Source organism: Gigantopelta aegis, chromosome 4 (genome assembly GCF_016097555.1).
Source record: "Gigantopelta aegis isolate Gae_Host chromosome 4, Gae_host_genome, whole genome shotgun sequence".
In the NCBI taxonomy this organism is placed as follows: Eukaryota; Metazoa; Mollusca; class Gastropoda; order Neomphalida; family Peltospiridae; genus Gigantopelta; species Gigantopelta aegis.
This window is the reverse complement of record NC_054702.1, coordinates 1,571,255-1,592,299: the sequence shown is the minus strand read 5'-3', so window position 1 is coordinate 1,592,299 and position 21,045 is coordinate 1,571,255. Positions and strand designations below refer to the sequence as shown.

At 37.2% G+C, this 21,045-nt stretch overlaps 2 protein-coding genes across 4 annotated transcripts in view; both read right to left on the bottom strand.

The window, feature by feature from the left end:
- Positions 1–2,981: 2,981 nt before the first annotated feature.
- On the bottom strand, positions 2,982–5,351 carry LOC121372006 (leucine-rich repeat-containing G-protein coupled receptor 5-like). Its single transcript, XM_041498244.1, has 2 exons — positions 4,123–5,351; positions 2,982–3,273 (listed from the first exon to the last, which is right to left on the bottom strand). The coding sequence occupies exons 1-2, from the start codon at positions 5,349–5,351 to the stop codon at positions 2,982–2,984; spliced, it is 1,521 nt and encodes a 506-aa protein (XP_041354178.1).
- A 6,612-nt stretch (positions 5,352–11,963) lies between these two features.
- The window catches only part of LOC121372455 (centrosomal protein of 164 kDa-like), a 76,507-nt gene continuing 67,425 nt past the window's right edge, over positions 11,964–21,045 (bottom strand). For all 3 annotated transcript variants that reach the window (XM_041498761.1, XM_041498765.1, XM_041498764.1), the window contains 5 exons: positions 20,740–20,824; positions 20,284–20,372; positions 19,336–19,408; positions 18,392–18,562; positions 11,964–16,493 (listed from right to left, as the gene is read on the bottom strand). In XM_041498761.1, the coding sequence (XP_041354695.1) occupies positions 16,364–16,493; positions 18,392–18,562; positions 19,336–19,408; positions 20,284–20,372; positions 20,740–20,824 (548 nt within the window). In that variant the 3' untranslated portion in view covers positions 11,964–16,363. The remainder of the gene's footprint in view (positions 16,494–18,391; positions 18,563–19,335; positions 19,409–20,283; positions 20,373–20,739; positions 20,825–21,045) is intronic.

The following is a 21,045-nucleotide window of genomic DNA, read 5'->3' as shown; positions in this document are numbered from 1 at the left end:
AGATGTTATTCTCTCTGTGGGAAAATGCAATATTCCTTGCCGCTAAGGGGGAAATGTAGCGGGTTTCCTCTGAAGACTACGTTACATATTACCAAATGTTTGACAACAGTTTAATTGATAAATAAAACACTATGCTCTAATCGCTAAACAAATGTTTTACTCTCTCTCTCTCTATCTCTATCTCTCTGTCTCTCTGTCTCTCTCTCTCTCTTTCTCTCTGCGTCTCTCTGTGTGTCTCTCTCTCGCTCTGTCTGTCTCTCTGTCTGTCTCTGTCTCTCTCTCGGTCGCGTCAAACTTTCACCATTAAAACGGTTCCATGAAAATACTCTTGTGTTCGCAGATGTTCAGCGTCGTATAAATTAATAAAGTTATCACCGAGCCAGTTGCCCCACTGTGCTAAAATGCAATCTTCAGTTAGATTACGACTAACTTTTGGCTGGTCTTAAAGAATCAGACGACAATCCTTCCGTGCGAGCAAAGGGGAGTAACTCCCTCATTTACCTCCAGCAGAGAGCTTAATAGGACGATTAATTACGAAGCCAGCGCGACTGTGCTGTGCTTAATTCGGCAAGCCGCCCCGTATTCACGAGGTTAAACGAACCCGAAATTAGTGTACATGAGCCAGCTCGGTCTTCATCACATTGATATGCAAATTAGAAGAATTGTGTTTGTTATGAATAATAAGAACAATTTCATACACAGGGGTAATCCGAAGTAGAATCTATAAAAATGTTTTTAGTTGGGTTTTTTGTTGTTGTGTTTTTTGTTTTATGGAGAGTTGAGTCTTTAAGAAAAAGTCATCTCCAATATTCCAAAATACATTAATATGTTTCATAATTATGTAGAAAGACAGCTGACCAAGCTATCATATATGCCCTCCTTACCCCCTCCAAACAAACAAACAAACAAACAAATAATTAAATGCACCTGTGACTTAATTTTCTTGCACTTCGATGTTTGGGAGAGGATTTGTACCCCAGCACCCTGCGCATAGGTCTGTGCCTGTTATAAATTTACGTTTACAGCATTATAAACACACAGGTCAACAGATTGGTTGTACATTTAAAGGGACATTCTTCAGTTTGCTGCATTGTAAGATGTTTCCGACTAATGAAATATTTCTACGATTAAATTTACATATTAAATATATTTTCTTATTTAGAATATCAGTGTCTGTATATTCAATGTGTTTCTGGTCGTCTTAATATTTGTAAGAAGCCCAAATTGGAAATAAAATGAAAATTAACCTAGTACAAATATTAGAACCACCAGAAACACGTTTAATATGCAGCCACTAATATTCTAAACAAGAAAATATATTTAATATGTAAGTTTAATTGTAGAAACATTTTTTTAGTCGATAACATCTTTAAAAAACTGCAGCAAACTCAGGAATGTCCCTTTAACTATTTAGATTTTAAATTATAAAACTAATCTGTTTTAGCTATCTAAAATATTTGCCCGACTTGTATATGCGGATACCCCACCCATGCTGGTAGGCTTTCTTTCCTAGGATTTTAATTTCTTTTAGAATGTCTTGTTAAATAAACCGGCTCGTAATTAATCAAATTGATGTCAACGCACGCCTCTCACCCTACTAATTGTACAGTGATCATATGACATTCACTTTGTTTTGGTTCTTTCCGCACAGCCGCACAAACGAAACACCTATACTATCTGTGGCTAAAAACAAGAACCAACGTCCGGTGAATTTGTTTTAATACAACATTATAAGTTCACATATATACACAAAATAAACTCATTTCTACCACACACAAACATCCCCAACAAATAACATTATATAATCGATTTATTTCCTACTCGGTATAGCATTTAGAGGCACGTAGGCGACTAGGTCATTTATGTGTTAACTTTTAAACGATTAAAAGGTTCATTCAAAGTTGCATAATGGCGATTTCAGGCATAAGTATTTAGTAATGTTTGTCTTAAAATATAAAGATTATTCCGCCAACTACGTGACAATTAAAATAACATCACATTTCACGAGCACATGTTATTTTACACAATGACTAGCGAACGTTTTGAAAATAGGAGACCAAAACATCTAGGGGAGAAGTTGAAAACCATCATGGTTCAACTACAAAACATCCAGGGGAGAAGTTGAAAACCATCATGGTTCAATTACAAAACATCCAGGGGAGAAGTTAAAAACCATAATGGTTCACTACAAAACAACAGTTGAATTTTGCTTTGTTTAACGACACCACAAGATCACACTGATTTATTAATCATCAGCTATTGGATGGCATACAATTGGTAATAATGACATATAGTCTTGGAGAGGAAACCCTCTACATCTTTCCATTAGTAGCATGGAATCTTTTATACGCCCCCCCCATACGCTGGGGGTGGGGGTGGGGTGGGGTGGCTCTAGCCCCGTCAATAATTCTGAATCAAAAATATTAGTAGTAGTAAATCTTAAGGCAGAGCTGAATTTTACTTGTAGAATGCAGGAAATTGCATTTCAGGACATCTATTTTTCAAAATGTGTACTTGCTTCCGCCGTGCCTGACTTTATACGGTCAAAGGTGTTGTAAACCATCCGATAAAAACTTAAACGGTCCCAAGAGCCTCTAGGTCCTGTCTGATTGGTGGCAAAGTAACACGTGTTAGCCAACATACCAATCAGAAATGTGAAGAAAAGACATCTATAGTCCTTCCCACCAGGGAACATTGTTTTCTTACTATAGTATAAACCACAAGTTATTTATTTTTGAGCCGAATGTTTTCTAAATTACACACATTTTAGTTTTTTGTTATTTCCAAAACACTTTTAATTTTCTTCTTATGTCAAATGAACCTGAAATAATTTTTTTAATTCCCAAAAGAATGCTCATGGAGGCCGGGAAGGTCTATAAATTCTATATTGCACTTGAAACCGACATCTCAGAAGTATACGAGTTATCTGCTTTTGTTATAAAATGGCGACATAGTTCATACTAGCTGTAGCTGGTTCTGTGTCAGTCATCAGTGGCGTATTTGCTGACCAAATCAGTCTCTTCCAGTTCTATTCTGGTTGTCGGTTCGTCACCCACATCCTTCTGATACACAGATATGTATTTCCCTTTTACTCTCCGGAGCCGGATATGACGTCTGTATTTCCAACACAAAATGGCTGCCACTACCAGGGATATAGCGACAATGCCCAAAATGCAGCTGATGAAGATGGTAAGAAGCGACCTTGGACAGCGGAGATCACTAGAGGTCAAGGTCATTAAATCACGTCCTCTGTATTTATCGGGCGTACGGCATCTGTAAGATAAAGTGAATACTGCCTTTAAAATGTTCGTGCTGGGGTCTCGTTTAACATTCATTCATTCGATCGGTATTAAAACTGAAATAGGTTCATCTTTTAATATATTTCCCTTTTACACTCTGGAACCAGATATCACGTCTGTATTTCCAAAACAAAATGGCTGCCACCACCACAGCCACGGCGATAATGCCAAACACGCTGCCAACAACGATGGTAAGAAGCGACCTTGGACAGCGGAGATCACCGGAGGTCAAGGTAATTAAATCACGTCCTCTGTATTTATCGGGCGTACGGCATCTGTAAGATAAAGTGAATACTGCCTTTAAAATGTTATTTCTCGTTCCAGCCAGTGCACCACGACTGGTATATCAAAGCCGGGGTATGTGCTATCCTGTCCGTGGGATGGTGCATATAAAAGATCCCTTGCTACTAATGAAAAAATATAGCGGGTTTCCTCTCTATGACTGTATCAAAATAACCATATGTTTGACATCCAATAACCGATGATTAATAAATCGATGTGCTCTAGTGGTGTTGTTAAAAAAAGAAAGTGTATCAAATGCTGTGGCGTGTCTGTGGGAAGGTATGTGTAGATCGGTCCCGGTTCAGTTTGAACCTAACATAAAGTTTAAAGTTTGTTTTGTTTAACCACAACACTAGAGCAGATTGATTTATTAATCATCGGCTATTGGATGTCAAACATTTGGTAATTTGACAAAGAAACCCGCTAATTTTTTCCGTTAGTAGCAAGGGATCTTTTATATGCACCATCCGGCAGACAGAATAGAACACACAACGGCGAACGCTTTACCACTGGGCTACGTCCCGCGCTGGACCTAACTTACGTTATGGAGTAGTTGAATCGCGAGCTCTCCAGCATCCACTTGAGGTTACAGTCACACCTCCAGCGGTTGTTCTGCAAGGTCAGCTCGTCAAGGTCATCCCATGACAGCAGGTCCTCGTGCAGTCCCAGGAGTCCGTTGTCGTTGAGAAACACTTCACGCAGGTGCTTCGAGCTGAACACGTCGTGGCCGATGCTGCTGAGAAACTTGTTGCGGGTGATGTGCACGTATCTCAGCTGATGGAGCGCACTGAAGGCGTGGTTGCCTATGTCGTGTAGCGTGTCCATGTCTTCTATGATCAGCGTTGTGATGGCCAGTTTCAGATCCCGAACTGGACTCTGGGATAAGGTCCCAGCGACATTTGCGCTGAAGTTAAACAGCTGAAGGTTGTTCATCGCCCGCAAAGCAAGGAATGGAATTTGTTTGAGCCGATTGGTTCCTAGAGAAAGGGTCTCAAGAATGCCTAACCCGTCAAACGCCTTTGGGTGGATCACCTCGATGTGGTTTTCATCGAGAAGTAACGTCTGTAAAACAAGAAGAGGTTCAAAACTCTCCGCACCTAGTTTCACCAGTTTGTTATGTCTGAGGTCAAGAGTGTGCAGGAAATGAAGACCTCTAAACACTTCCGGGTCAATAGTAACCAGTTCATTTCCACTCAGATCAATGTATTCTAAAACATTGAGCTCCGACAACGCAAGTTTTTCGATAGTCGATATTTTACAGTTCGATAAATCAAGATGAACTAAATCGCCAAGCTCTGTAAACAGAAAGGAACTGTCTGGTACAGAAACCAGAGGATTCCCTTTTAAGGATAAAGATTTCAGTTTGTGTAGTCCTTGGAAAGTCTCTTCGTTTATTATTTCCCCTTTGATCCTGTTGTGCGAAAGATCGAGCTGGTGCAGACAAAACAAAGACTGGAAAGTGTCTTTGTCTATCGATTCTATCTCATTGTCCCTGAGATCCAACACTGCCAAACACGCGTTACACTTTGGGTATCCGTCACACGTGATGTTTATCCGGTGTAGGTCCAAAATCCTGTTGTAACTCAGATCTATCAAACTGACGCCTTTCGGGATCTCGTCCGGGTGAGGGAATTCAGGATAGAGCGTGTCCGAGCAGTTCCACCACAGGTTCCCGCCCTCTCGGTGAATGGTTCGACATTCGTAATCTGTACAGCGAAGAGGGTCTGTCACTAGCAGAAGGCAGAATGCAAACCAGGCCCACGGTTTCATGACGAGCTGTGTGTGTTGGTGATGACTCTAGAGAAGACGCCAGTATACTGGCCCTTGATAGATACTATTATACTGATCAGCTGTTTGTGTTGTGGTGATGACCCTGGAGTAGACAATATTACACGGACCAGCTCTTGATCTGTTGGTGACGACTCTAGAGTAGATAATATTATACTGACCAGCTCTTTGTGTGTTGGTGATGACTCTAGAGTAGATAATATTATACTGACCAGCTCTTTGTGTGTTGGTGATTACTAGATTAGATACTATTATACTGATCAGCTGTTTGTGTGTTGGTGATGACTCTTAGAGAGACAATATTATACTGTTCAGCTGTTGGTGATAGTGTCACAGTAGCAGCAGCCTTTCTCTGCTGTAAGAGAAAATTGTAATTATATAGAGTTTACATTAATATACGAGAAATGATACTAACAACAACTACTACTACCGCTACTGCTATTATTATTGCTACAACAACTACTACTGCTACTACCACTACTACTACTACTACTAGCTCTACTACGATATTACAACTACAACATTAATTAGTATACCTTTTTGTACTACTACACAATTTATTTTGAGATGGTAAACCAATACCGTGTTTCGTGTTTCATCACACAAATTACTCATTGAACAAGAAAGGTATTGTGGAACTGAACGATCACAGAGAAAATGTCGTATGTGCAATCTGGATAACATTAAAGATGAATTTCATTTTATTTTAATATGTCCATTGTATTTGCATATTCGCGTATTGTATGTGAAAAAATACTACTGGTTAAGACCGTCTGTTTTTAAATTAATACAATTACTGTCTGTTCAGAATAGAAAACAACTTTGTAACCTTGGAAAATATTTAAAATATTTAAGATTGCAACATGTATAACTGTCCATCCTTCAAATACACATCCACTTGTTTATGTTTATGCTGATGATTATTTATATATGATTTATAATATTGTATATACTTGTATGCTTATGAGCCACACGGCTTAAAGTAAATAAAATACTACTACCTTTAAATATCGCTGGAATATTTTCATGTAGGTGGTGTGCTGATGTGTTGATAATAATAATAGAACTAAGAGGGTATTAAGGTGTCCTGTCTCTAGATAACAAGTATTCACACGCAGTATGGCATGCTACACAGTTATCTAACAATTTGATAAGCGCATCGCATGATAAAATGGTATAAAAACACTGTGACTTACACGTTTATTGTTGCCATAAAAACACTACAATGGCCGATTCGGAATACCTACACTGGTTCAATCATTTAACTTGAAAAAACAAAAAGGTAAATAAAAATAACAGCAGCAGCAGCAAAACCCCCCCCCCCCCCCCCAACCCCCCCCCCCCCCCCCCCCCCCCCCCCCCAAAAAAAAAAAAAAAAAAACCCAACAAAAAACCCCAAAGCAAACATTTAAAATGACACCCTCTTCAACACTCATACATTCTAAATGGTACATAATCATTTTCGTTCATGCAGCAGTCTTAGGATGGGACAAATTGAAACGTGAAAACATTTGTCGTTTTCTCGTGGATTTTTTCTTAATCATATTGAAAACTGTAAGGGACCAAACGACTCACTTGCCAAGCTAGGCGTCGGTGGCTTAGTGGGCAAGTCATCAGGTTTATGTCCAGCAGGTAGGCTTATGGGGTTCGTATTCCAGTAGCGACGCCAACCTGAGAGTGAAAGGTTGTTTTGTTTCACGAAACCACTAGAGCACATTGATTAATTAATTATCGGCTATTGGATGTCAAACATTTGGTAATTCTGACACGTAGTCATCAGGGGAAACCAGCTACATTTTTTAATTAGCAGCAAGGGATCTTTTATATGCACTTTCCCACAGACAGACAGCACATACCAAGACCTTTGATATATCAGTCGTGGGGCACTTGTTAACATTATTTTTTATATTTTATTTTACGACACTAGAGCAATTTGATTAATTAACCATCGACTATTGGATGTCACATTGGTTGGAACGGGATCAAAACCAATCAGAGAACTGGTCTTCCATAGGATAGCTCAAACACTACACTACCGAGGCCGCAGAAAAGCACCTACCACGGCCTTGACCAGTTGCGGTGCACTTGGTGGAACGAGAAAAAATCCAAATCAGTTCAAGATCCACAGAGGTGATTCAATCCTGCGACTTTCAAACTTTATTTCGATTCACTCAGGCCGTCAAACGACAGCATATGAGGACATAGTTTACAACAGTTATTTACAGTGACAAGATGACAACAGGAGTTCTTCATAGAATATATACAGACATAATTCAAAATAGCTATATACACATTTTAAAAAGAAGACACGTGGTGACAGAACATTTAAATAAAGCAGATAAATCTTTATACGTCAGTACTTTTAAAAGTATAAAATGATATCGAAGATGTTTATCTATGGTTTACTAAATTTACTTGTAATTTCAGAGATTAATTTTGACAATTTACGGAGAGTGCTTATTTTATTACAATTAAACAGTTCTTTGAATTTAAGAGTGCTAGGTTTTTTTTATAATAATATGGCTTTATAAACCTTTTGCGTGTATTCATAAAATAATTACATTTAAATAAGTAGTGATATTCATCTCCAATATAATTTTCTTCGCACAATGTACATAATCTATTTTCGACTGGGATGCTATTCCAGCGTCCTGTTTCTATGGGTAAATAATGATTACATGTTCTGAATTTCAGAAGGTTGGTCCACAATTTTTCGGGTAATTTAATAAAGTATTTTTCCAAATTTAAAGTTTGTTTAAAAATAGAATATGTTTTGCCTTTGGATGTAGACTCGATGTTGTTATGCCATGTTTGTAGGTACTGGTCTAGTTGCCTTCGTTTAACATGCTCAGTTAGTATTTTTACGGATGGGAAATTTTTCGACATATAAATATCGGTCATGCCTAGGTTATTTAACAGGTGTATTAAATTTTCTAGCCAGTTATAGCTGTGCCCGTTTGCAACAGATTCTTTTATCATATAATTAAGAATTAAATTAGTGATTTTTGTAGATTTACCTTTAACTATACGTGCCCAGAATCCTATAATTCTTTGATCTATAACTAGTTTTAGTGGCGTTCTACCAAGTTCCCCATATAACATAAAAATAGACGTACCCTTTTTTACTGGCAATAATCGTCTAAGAAAATTTATATGAATATTTTCTATTATGTCCACATTTTCGTATCCCCAGATTTCACAGCCATACAAAAGTATTGGGAGGACCATTGAACAAATAATTTAATCTTGCAATCAATTGGCAAATTATTATCCTTGGCTTTAGATAAAACAAAATATATTGCTTTAGTTGCACGCTGAATTAAACATTGTTTTGTTATTTTAAATTTGTTTTGTTTAGTGAACGTTAAACCTAAATATTTGTATTCTTTAACATTCTAAAGAGACTTATCTCCGAGAGTAAACTTTTTCTTATAGTCATTTGCATTTCCATTAAATATTATTATTTTTGTTTTTTCACTGTTTACTTTAAGTTTCCATTTTTTGCAGTATTCCAAAAAGACATTTAGATTGTTTTGCAAATCGTGAGCATTGGTTGCTAGTAGTGCAGTATCGTAGGAGACAAAGTAAGTGGATACCGATGTCTAGAAAGCAATCGTGGTCATCTATAGCGGTGGCTACCCCCGAACAGTTAGAATTTAGTAGGTGGTTTTCTAAGTCATTTAAATAAAGTGAAAATAGGACAGGTGAATTGTGAGCATTCGTTATTTAAACTGATACAGGATTTTATACCTTGATACATTTTTTGGATAATTCTAAGGAATTTGCCGTTTATGTTATAGTTTAATAATTTTAATAATTTTTGCCAAAGGAAGCTTCTTGATATACTTTTGGAAATCAATAAACGCACAGAATAATTTCTTTTTTCTTCTTTTTAAAATTTCGATTAAAGAATATATATTAAACAGATGGTCGGTTGTGGAGTAGCCTTTTCGAAAGGCAGTCTGGGCTTCAGTTAAGATATTATTTTCTTCAAGGTAGTCATTTAGTCGTTTATTTAGGATCGTTGTAAATAGTTTTGAGTTACAGCATAATAAGGTTATTGGTCTATAATTTTCTGGTATAGAACGGCTTCCTTTATTTTTAAAGATTGGCTTAATCATTCCTATCAGCCATTCATTTGGGAAAATACTGTTATTTAGCATAACATTGAATAGTTTTGTGTATATTGGCAACATTTTGTCCGCAGTACAAGCGAGCACACAACCGACTGAGTTAAATCCCGCCCACGCCCTCAGAGTGAATGCATTACTAATCAACAAAAACAATTCAATTGATCATCAATCTCTGTTCTTACTGACAACCCAGCTCAATCGTGTGCCCAATCTTTATTGAAAATACGGACGAAACTAAATTAAAATGTGTCTTGCCATTTTGTTGTCCTGTGTATGGAAAGTGGGCAAAAACCCGTCTCGGTCATATTTGGTAAATGTGGCGGTAGCGGGTTTTTTCTCTTACTATCTAGACCAAATGTCAAAATGACCAGATAGCTGTAGGTGTCATAAAAGATATACTGGATACAATTCGGTTGTTGGATTGCGTAATATTTTACACCAATAATTCTGAGATATTCAAGAAAAAAAGAAGTTTATTTAAAGGTTTTAAACAAACTTTACATTTAATTGGAATTTAATGTGTATCTCATAGAGTGTACCGCCAACATAAGTTTACAACACAATGGCATATGTACATTATCAGCTAGCAAACACCCCCTCCTCGTACCATGTTCGTACCTAATGCCCGAAACACCTCCTCCATGTGGGCATATGTACTTTATCGATGACTCCTAACCATTACGTTTTCCACCCGATCACCGTTATACTTCATATTAATCTATTCCCGCTATTTACAGTCATATCGTCTGCTTTGGAAACCATCTTTAAAATCCAATCTGTTTGCTAGTGTTCTGGAAGGCGACTAGCAAACAAAGGGGCTGGGAGGTATGTAATTAATTAGTCCTCACTGTATATGACCGTTAATCAAGTATTCTGTTCCTCTTCTTTGTAATTAGTTAATTAAACGAATAAGAGTTCCGTATAACGGATACACTTACCTCATTATGTTTCTATGAAATGCGTACAATCCATATGGAAAGAACTGCTCCGATATTTCCGCAGTTCTATTCAGGGGCAAACTCGGGACTTTGGTCCACACTGTACGATGACGAAGTGTGGACGGTGATTGTCATGGGAAGATAGGTAGGCGATAACATCATAGATATATAAAAACACGAACTTTGATACATAAAGAGTGTGGCTTTAATAAAACAATATGTTGTACATGTTGCTAATGGCCAGTAATACAGATACAAATTCGTTATCCACTAGATCAAGTCAATCACTATTCTCAGAAATTCATTTTTTGTTTCGCATAACATTAATTTTCACCTATCACGAACAGGTGGACAGAAACATGTGTTTCTGATACTTTTTGATAATAATGTACTTTATGGATGACCCTAACCATTACGTTTAACACCTGGTCAGGGTTAGTTCTATATAAACGCATTTCCAGGGCCGTAGCTAGGATTTTTTGTTTGGGGGGGGGGGGGGGGGGGGGGGGGGGGGGGGCGGGCAACCGAGTAGTTAATAGGCTAAAACTCCTTAAACGGTTAAGATAATTTTCTTTAAGTTTCTATAATTTTTTTCGGCCCTGATTTAGGAATTTAAATTTTTAATCAGATCTGTTTGCTAGTGTTTGGGAAGGGGTCACTAGAAAACCAGTCTAGTGAGATGTGGGTAAGGGGTTGGGAGGAGAGATGTGGGCAAGGGGCTGGGAGGGGAGAAGTGGGTATGGGGCTGGGAGGTATGCCATTATTCAAACACTGTATATTACTTCGTATATTATATTACCAGACACGTTGATTTTACCAATATTGATGTTATGCAAAAAGGTATGTTATAATTTAACTCCGCCCCCACCCCCGGCCATAGATGAAATAATTTACACTAATAACTATGGTCAGCAGCTATAAGGGAATGCTATATCATAGAATGACTACCAGAGGATAGGTGCATATCGTTCACCCCATCCCAGTGATGTTTCAAACTAAAAATAGCACTATTCATATATTCTGGGGTGTGGAGCGGGTACTGGGTACAGTCCTGGTTTAAGTGACATCAATAAATGATGTGCCAGTTAGTTCATGTACGACTACACAAAACGAGATTACGGCAGTGGTGATACAACATGCTATAACTCGCCACATTTTAAGGAAGGCTCATTCTGATTACAAACGTTAAAGAACAAATTAACACCTATATTGAGAGTGGATTCAGACAGGTACGGATGGAAATGAAACTAGACACCCCCCCCCCCCCCCCCCCAAATAACGAGAAGAAGAAAAACAAACACAAAACAAAAAAACAACTGGAAAACACTGTGCTTGGCCTAAACCCTCAGCTAATATATTTTATCACCCCAAAGAATATGAGATACAGAAAATTAATTTATTCAATATAGGTTTATGAGGTAATAATCAATAATTAAGTAAAAATGAACGATAAAATTAATATTTATCGACACCCCAGCACAAAACATAATTAAATAAAAAGCAATCATCAAACAACAGAAACAAAGGTTTAATCATTTATTATAATATGGACGGATTTGACATTACACATTCGAATACTACTTACAAAGGTTATCTTTGACTTTTGATTACATCAGATCTTCTAGGGGACTGACTGTAAGACACAATGAACCACAGTTATGACGTTGAGTGTATCAAGTGCATCAGTGGTGGTTTTTCAGAACCAGCGTAAAAAAATCAATGAGCCCTTTGAGATTTGAATTTGATTAAAAGATTAACTTTATGACAAAAGTTTTTATAAGGTGGCTATAAAATTTATTGATTTATTCACTCAACTCTTAATTGTTATTCACAAGAAACGTAAACACCATAAAAATTGTTCTGTTTTTTTAGGCACCCTAAAGCCTACCGTTCAGGGCCCCATTTTTTACGATGCGATCTTAGCGCTAAGATCATCTTAAGTATATAAGGTCGAAATGCACTTCAAAGATTTTAGCGCTAAGATCGATTCGTAGGAGGAGGCCCAGGACTGTATAAATTATAAAATAACTGTGTGTGTGCATCTCTCTCTGTGTGTGTGTGTGTGTCTCTGTGCCCCCCCCCCCCCCCCCTCTCTCTCTCTCCCCTCTCTCTCTCTCTCTCTCTCTCTCTCTCTCTCTCTCTCTCTCTCTCTCTCTCTCTCTCTCTCTCTCTCTCTCTCTCTCTCTCTCTCTCTCTCTCTCTCTCTCTCTCTCTCAATAGACATACACGTTTCACACCACACCAGGGTAAACATAATATCCTTACAATTCCAGGCCCTTTCTTATTTCCAAAGAAAATGGATTTCTTTTTTAAATAAAAATATTTCCCTTTTTAATTTGCCTGCATATTTTGTTTGGTAAACTATACTTTTTGTTTTCAAAACTAGATCAGTGTGTGGACGAGAAATAAAAGAATGTAAAAACTAAGATTCAGGAAATAACAATCATATTAATAAAATTATCCAATCTTCTTCAAGTCATTCAGGTTCTTAAATAAAACAAGGAATACATTCATCACAAATCCAGCAACAACAGTATGTACAAATCCCGACGTTCACAGTAAACATTATCTATAATTCCCTGACAAGCGAGGGAAGATACTGGATTAACAACGACATCGGAAAATATCTATAAACGGAGAGCAGATACACTAAGAGGAAGACAGAAAAACTATAATTATAAAAATTCTATTTAGTACAGCAAATCAACATTTCCCAAATAATGTCATTAATATCGCCAAATAACAGAATACATAATATACGTTATCACAGATATTGCTACATAGTTAACATATCCATTCATAATAGATTCCAAGTTGTATATTCCACACTGTATACTTGTAAGATACCAGCCCCTGCAGTTGCCCATGGCAATCGGCAATGCTGGGGAGAGCGCAATTCTCTATGGCACTTTTTTGCTCTGGACTATATTCAATATTTTCCCATGGCATGGTTTTTGCCTTAGACATTTTTAATTGCAGGGGTTGAGAATATATATATATATATATATATATATATATATATATATATATATATATATATATATATATATATATATATACACACATACATACATGATAAAAAAGAAAAAGAAAGACTACTTCAATACACATTTCTGTGAAGGGGCCGTTCAACAATTATATAACAACATAAGGCAACAATTACCACTCCCCCCCCCCCCCCCAACCCCCACCCCCCATTCCATAACATTAAATGTATTTTAAATGCAAACAACCCTCCAGTGTTACATACTTATTAAATGGCCTCAATTAACTAAACACACTTGATAATATTTTGCTTTTTATTCCTACCAGTAATTAAACTAAGACATTGCCATAATGTTTACCTGTATGTTAAAGGACAAGACAAACTTCATCTGAATAAAGTGATTGGCACAAAACCTTTTCAAAAGTTACTTAAAATCATCATCTTTGTTTTAATATTGTACATATACCGATACACATGTCCATCTACTTAGGAAATTATTATTATTATTATTTCTTTAAGAATTAAAATAACAAAGATCTGTTCTGGGCACATACCTCAGTTAACTGCCTGTGCAAGGTTTGTGGTTGATGGTTGGTGGTTGGTGAAAGAGAAGTTGGCGTAGTGGCCTTACAGCTGCACAAAACTCGCTCTGGTCGGAGCTGGTACCAAGATGTGAACCCAGTACCTACCAGCCTTAGATCTGATGACTTAACCACAACATCTGGTTATTGTTGGACAACTAATGACTATCTCAAATACTTGCTTGAAATTGTCAGTTCTTGCTGGTTTTAGTGTCTGGAATTAGCATGTTTAATACTAAATGACCCAGATTATAACAGTTTTGAATGATTGTCTCATGTACTCGCTAGTGGGACATGTATCCGGTCCTGTTGTAGTCATTGCTACATTTTCATTGGTCCCGGAGGATAACGAAGGCAAGGGCTATGTTCATTTCAGATCCTGCTTATATTAACTACCTCAATTAACAGTAATGTCTCCTGTCCTGGACAGGCGTGTGCTACGACTGCTTGCTCTGAACGTGCACGTAAAACCCTATGACCTGACCTGACCTGACCTGACCTGACCTGACCAGTGTAACGTCCCTTTTCCAATCACCTGACTTTGCCGCGATGTTACACTTTTAATATTTCAGTGATTGTACTCTAAAACAACTACCAAATACTACTTGTAAAAATAATAAACATATTGCAAATGAGAACACACAATAACATAGCAGCTACTTATTTCTCATGATTTTCAAAGGATCATGATACTATGAGACATAAGGGTGAATGAATCCTGGCTATCTCGTACATGTTTAATGTGAACCATGAGTCTTCATGTTAATACCAATAACATACCAACATTTCTATACCATCTATACGATGCCTGGGAAACGAGATGGTCTCAACCAAATGCTGAGCACACCAAATACCTGCAGTCATTTCTGATAAATGACTTGTATCCATTTAAAATAATAATATTTATAACATTATATACAAGTTGTCATTTCTATTTATAATTTCTGTAAAATTAAATTAAGAAAATAATTTTAAAAAGCAGCATGTACAAAATAATCTGTTTGAAAACTTTAAATTTCAGATATAGAGCACCATCAATTTTGCAGAATCATCAGAAAAAACCCCAAACAAGCTTCTTTCATTAAAAAAAAAAAAAAGACTGAAAATTTCTTTTACCATTCCACCAAAAACTTGGTGCTTGTCAAACTCAAATTCCTTCCTACTCAGTGTGTTAAAACAATTTTTTTATTGAGACCTGTCATCTCTCCTGTATTCCACAGAAGTCTTCTGTTATCGGATCAAGTCTCATGATTTAATACCGTAAATGTTATATTATAAACTGTACATATCACAATCCCCTTCATATCTCCAAGCTGATAGAATATGCATATTTTATTCTGGTGGTTCTGAATTCATCACTTTAAAGCACAGTTGAAAATGTTTATAAAAGGCACTTTAAATACCACCCTGTTGCATACAAAATTACATTAATCTATATATAAAAGTCATCCATTTAAAAAAGGTCAACAACAATAAAAATACAAAATCAAAACCTTTGTTTGTTCTAGATTCAACAGGTATGTATACACTTGTAGTTCATTTTGATTTACCCCAATAACAGGTTATCTAACAATAACTAACAAATGAATGACAATTTAATAAGAACAAAGAAAAACGTCACCTGTTGGGGTTAACAATAATAAATGATTAGATAATATTGCAGCTCGATCTTGAGCTGAGACACTTTCAAATGTTTCTCTTCAGCGGTGTTCCTCACACAGGATGAATGTTTAACATGAACCCAGCACGAACAAAATCCCCAGTCACAGGGTTAATAACAAGTCAACAGACATTTCAACTCAGCATCAACAACATCATGAGCCACAGGGTTAAACAGACATTCCTGAGTTTAAATCCATTGTAAAATGTTTCTAACAGAGACTTTTTACCAACAAATAGATATAGATATATTAAATGCATTTTCTTTCTTTTTTAGAATATTAGTATCTCTCTCGATAAACAAGGCATTAGAAATGCTGCAAATCCTTATTCTGTATGTCAACATTCATGAAAATCAGATGAGAAATGAAATCGATGTTTAATTTATATATTTAGTAAGTGACCGTGACATAATGAGGCAAAATGTGAATATTTCTTAATTTTACAATGTTATTTCAGTTGATAGAATAGCTCTATTATTTGAAAACAAGTTACAATAACAGTCAACTCTAGAAAGTCCATTTAAAGATTTCAGTTTGTCATGGTGAGAATTGCTGATTACAACGAAGATGAGACATTTGAGATTCCTTCACCACCACACGGTAGGCACGTCTGTAAGGCTCTGTGTGACGCACATGTAGACGGCCCAGACTCAGTCTGTAAGGCTCTGTGTGACGCACATGTAGACGGCCCAGACTCAGTACTGCGTCACCCTCACTTCATTGTTTTCGTCCAAGTTGAAGCGAGGGGGCACAGTGTGACGGACTGGGGAGCTGGATGACAGAGGTTCGCTGAATCTGTGCTCAGACCCGACACCAATACTGGTGCTGTTTCAAGTTAAGGAGGAAAACACAACAAAGACAACAGCATTAACAAACCTTCTGTAACAGTCACTGTGAAAACTAGTTCAAAGGAAAATAATGTTTAACAATTCCACTTGGTTTTGAGAGCTAGAGAGAGAGAGAGAGAGAGAGAGAGAGAGAGAGAGAGAGAGAGAGACAGACAGAGACATAGACACACACACACACGTTTTGTTACATTCAATTCGGTGCATTTCATTTTTGCTCGATACAATATTTGCCAAACCCAAACCCAGCTTCAAAATGTTTTGGGCCTTAATCAGAAATGAAAGCAATTTATATATATATATATATATATATATATATATATATTTATTTATTTATTTATTCACTTTGAATCTTATTATATATATGTTCCCCATCACCATCCACCCCTCCAAAAAACAAGTAATATACATGTATAACAATACATTTTACATGTTGCTGCTAAGGGAGACATCCTCCATCCCTACCCAGTGAGAAAACTAGTAAAAACATTTCAAGTGGGTTACAGTGATTCTAACTTTTAGTACAATAGTGGGGAGACACCGATTCTAGCAGGAACTGAACCTAACCCGTTACGACTGTGATGAGATCAAGGATACACAGCATACAGGGAGTTAAAGTGAACCTAACCCGTTACGACTGTGATGGGATCAAGGATACACAGCATACAGGGAGTTAAACTGAACCTAACCCGTTACGACTGTGATGGGATCAAGGGTACACAGCATACAGGGAGTTAAACTGAACCTAACCCGTTACGACTGTGATGAGATCAAGGATACACAGCATTCAGAGAGTTAAACTGAACCTAACCCGTTACGACTGTGATGAGATCAAGGATACACAGCATACAGGGAGTTAAACTGAACCTAACCCGTTACGACTGTGATGAGATCAAGGATACACAGCATACAGGGAGTTAAACTGAACCTAACCCGTTACGACTGTGATGAGATCAAGGATACACAGCATACAGGGAGTTAAACTGAACCTAACCCGTTACGACTGTGATGAGATCAAGGATACACAGCATACAGGGAGTTAAACTGAACCTAACCCGTTACGACTGTGATGAGATCAAGGATACACAGCATACAGGGAGTTAAACTGAACCTAACCCGTTACGACTGTGATGAGATCAAGGATACACAGCATACCGGGAGTTAAACTGAACCTAACCCGTTACGACTGTGATGAGATCAAGGATACACAGCATACAGGGAGTTAAACTGAACCTAACCCGTTACGACTGTGATGAGATCAAGGATACACAGCATACAGGGAGTTAAACTGAACCTAACCCGTTACGACTGTGATGAGATCAAGGATACACAGCATACAGGGAGTTAAATTGAACCTAACCCGTTACGACTGTGATGAGATCAAGGATACACAGCATACAGGGAGTTAAACTGAACCTAACCCGTTACGACTGTGATGAGATCAAGGATACACAGCATACAGGGAGTTAAACTGAACCTAACCCGTTACGACTGTGATGAGATCAAGGATACACAGCATACAGGGAGTTAAACTGAACCTAACCCGTTACGACTGTGATGAGATCAAGGATACACAGCATACAGGGAGTTAAACTGAACCTAACCCGTTACGACTGTGATGAGATCAAGGATACACAGCATACAGGGAGTTAAACTGAACCTAACCCGTTACGACTGTGATGAGATCAAGGATACACAGCATACAGGGAGTTAAACTGAACCTAACCCTTTACGACTGTGATGAGATCAAGGATACACAGCATACAGGGAGTTAAACTGAACCTAACCCGTTACGACTGTGATGGGATCAAGGATACACAGCATACAAAGATTTAAACTGAACCTAACCCGTTACGACTGTGATGAGATCAAGGATACACAGATCCCGCGTCTGATCCGGCCGAGGCCTTCACAACCGACGCCCCGAACGTCACGTCCGCCTGGTGGAAGCGGCGCAGCCAGTCCTTGTGTTCTGCCAGTCGGTCCACCGTCGACGGGGCGCGACACGATGACTCCAGCAGACTCAATCTGAACTGGCGCAGCTGGTCTCTGGGTAGAAACACAAAGTAGAAAGATAAATACATGTAGACTCAGTCTGAACTGGCACAGTTGGTCTCTGGGTAGAAACACAAAGTAGAAAGATAAATACATGCAGACTCAGTCTGAACTGGTCTCTGGGTAGAAAGACAAAGTAAAAAGATAAATACATGCAGACTCAGTCTGAAGTAACTTAGCTGTCTCTAGAGTAGAAACACAAAACTGACAGAAATATAAATACATATAGACTCAGTCTAAATTATGTGGATGGTCTCTACAGTAAAAATACAAAACAATGAAAGAAAGATGAATACACGAAGACTCAGTCTAAATTGATAACATATTTCTATATTACAAATATAGGTATCTAAAGAAAGTTAACTTTTTACTCAGGATTGAAAATAATGAACACTCATTGAAAGATATACACACGAAGACCGAGTCCGAAGTAATGTTTGTCATCTATATTTGAAACTGTAGAGTACATTTATTTTAAGAAAAATAAATGTAGACTCAATCTGAATTGATTTATTGTTTCCAAGCTGAAAATCTACAGCAGAAAGGAAGGTCAATAAATATTGTAAATAGATATTTGTTCTTTGAATTAGAAATATATCAAACCTATTATTAATTGAACAAGGGTTAATAATTTATGATGTACATTCAGAAAATTTTGAACTTTTGATAATTATTGCTCTATATGGTAGCATCAGCCCTAAATTTGTCCCAAGCTGATATTAAAATTTAAATTTTATAGTAATTCAAATTTAAATCAATTTTCTCACCTGACAGGGCCCGGCCCGACAGCAGTAGAACTTGGAAGAATGCTGGCACTGGTCATCATGGGCGGCCGACGATCTAGAACAAACCATCGAGAACAGATAAACTCATTAACATCAATAACAATAGAAACTACCTGCAGAACACTGGCTGACACAGACTGTTCAACTGCAGGCAGCAGTCACTGGATTTCGGAAGCTACTGCTGCTACTACTAACGTCCACTCTTTATATTTACAATTATTATCCATATGGTTCAAAACATCTTGTTACATATCAAAGTGATATGTCTCACAGATAATGAACACCGAGATAACTGAAACTCCACCAGTGTTAGGGATGTCATCCACAGGGAGAAAGTAAACACACAAGTGTCAGTCCACCTAAAAGAACTTGGCTCCAATAATGTAGATTGAGTGATTTAATATTGAAATATATTTGTCATATTCAACTTAAATTGGCATTTACTATTTTTATTGAATGACAGCTTAACACTTGTGTAGCTCACCCCAAAGATTCTCTTTAATATGTCAGAATAAATTTATAGCAAACCCAGTCTTGTATTTAACAAAGCATATACATAATATGTATCAGAATATATTTATAGCAAACTCAGTCATGTATTTAACAAAGCATATACATAATATGTATCAGAATATATTTATAGCAAACTCAGTCATGTATTTAACAAAGCATATACATAATATGTATCAGAATATATTTATAGCAAACCCAGCTTTATATTTAACAAAGAATATATATAATATGTATCAGAATATATTTATAGCAAACCCAGTCTTGTATTTAACAAAGAATATACATAATATGTATCAGAATGTATTTATAGCAAACCCAGCTGTATATATTTAACAAAGAATATATATAATATGTATCAGAATATATTTATAGCAAACTCAGCTGTATATTTAACAGAGGAGGAAAATAAACACAAACCTCCGAAGTATTTTCTCCACTTTCTCTCGAGCGACACCTCTGCTGAACTCACCAGTCGAGAGTAATCAACATGGTGCTGAGGGTTGGTGCTAATTAAAAGAAAGGAATGTTTCAGTTGGAAGCAAACAATAAATTGTTACATATAAGATTATTGAGGCAAAACTCAATCAAGGAAAGAAAGAAAGAAAGAAATGTTTTATTTAACGACACACTCAACACATTTTATTTACGGTTATATGGCGTCAGACATATGGTTAAGGACAACACAGATTTTGAGAGGAAACCCGCTGTCGCCACTACATGGGCGGCTACTCTTTCCGATTAGCAGCAAAGGATCTTTCCATCAAGGATGACCAGAACTACACTGAATACACAGATATTAGCATGAAAACACAGGTACTGGCCAGCTGAAAACATGTTGCTATGGCTACAAGTGTTTATTAGCAGTGTACGTACATGTATGGGTTCAAGCTGGTCAAGTTGGAAGACTGAACGGACGGCGGATGAGGCACGTAGATCGGAACGTGACTGGCTGGCATGTCTGAAACACACACAACAGGGGGGCATTTTAATTATACTTCCATTCAACAGTTGCACAAACTTAGGTAATTAATTTGATTGCAATGAATCATCAAATTCATAAATCTAACCTAAATAATTACATATCTGTTAAGTAACATTTATATTGCATGAGGATATTTTAGAGACAAACTAACATCAGTTATCTGCTCTTACCCCCTGCAGTGTATGAAAGTAATCCAC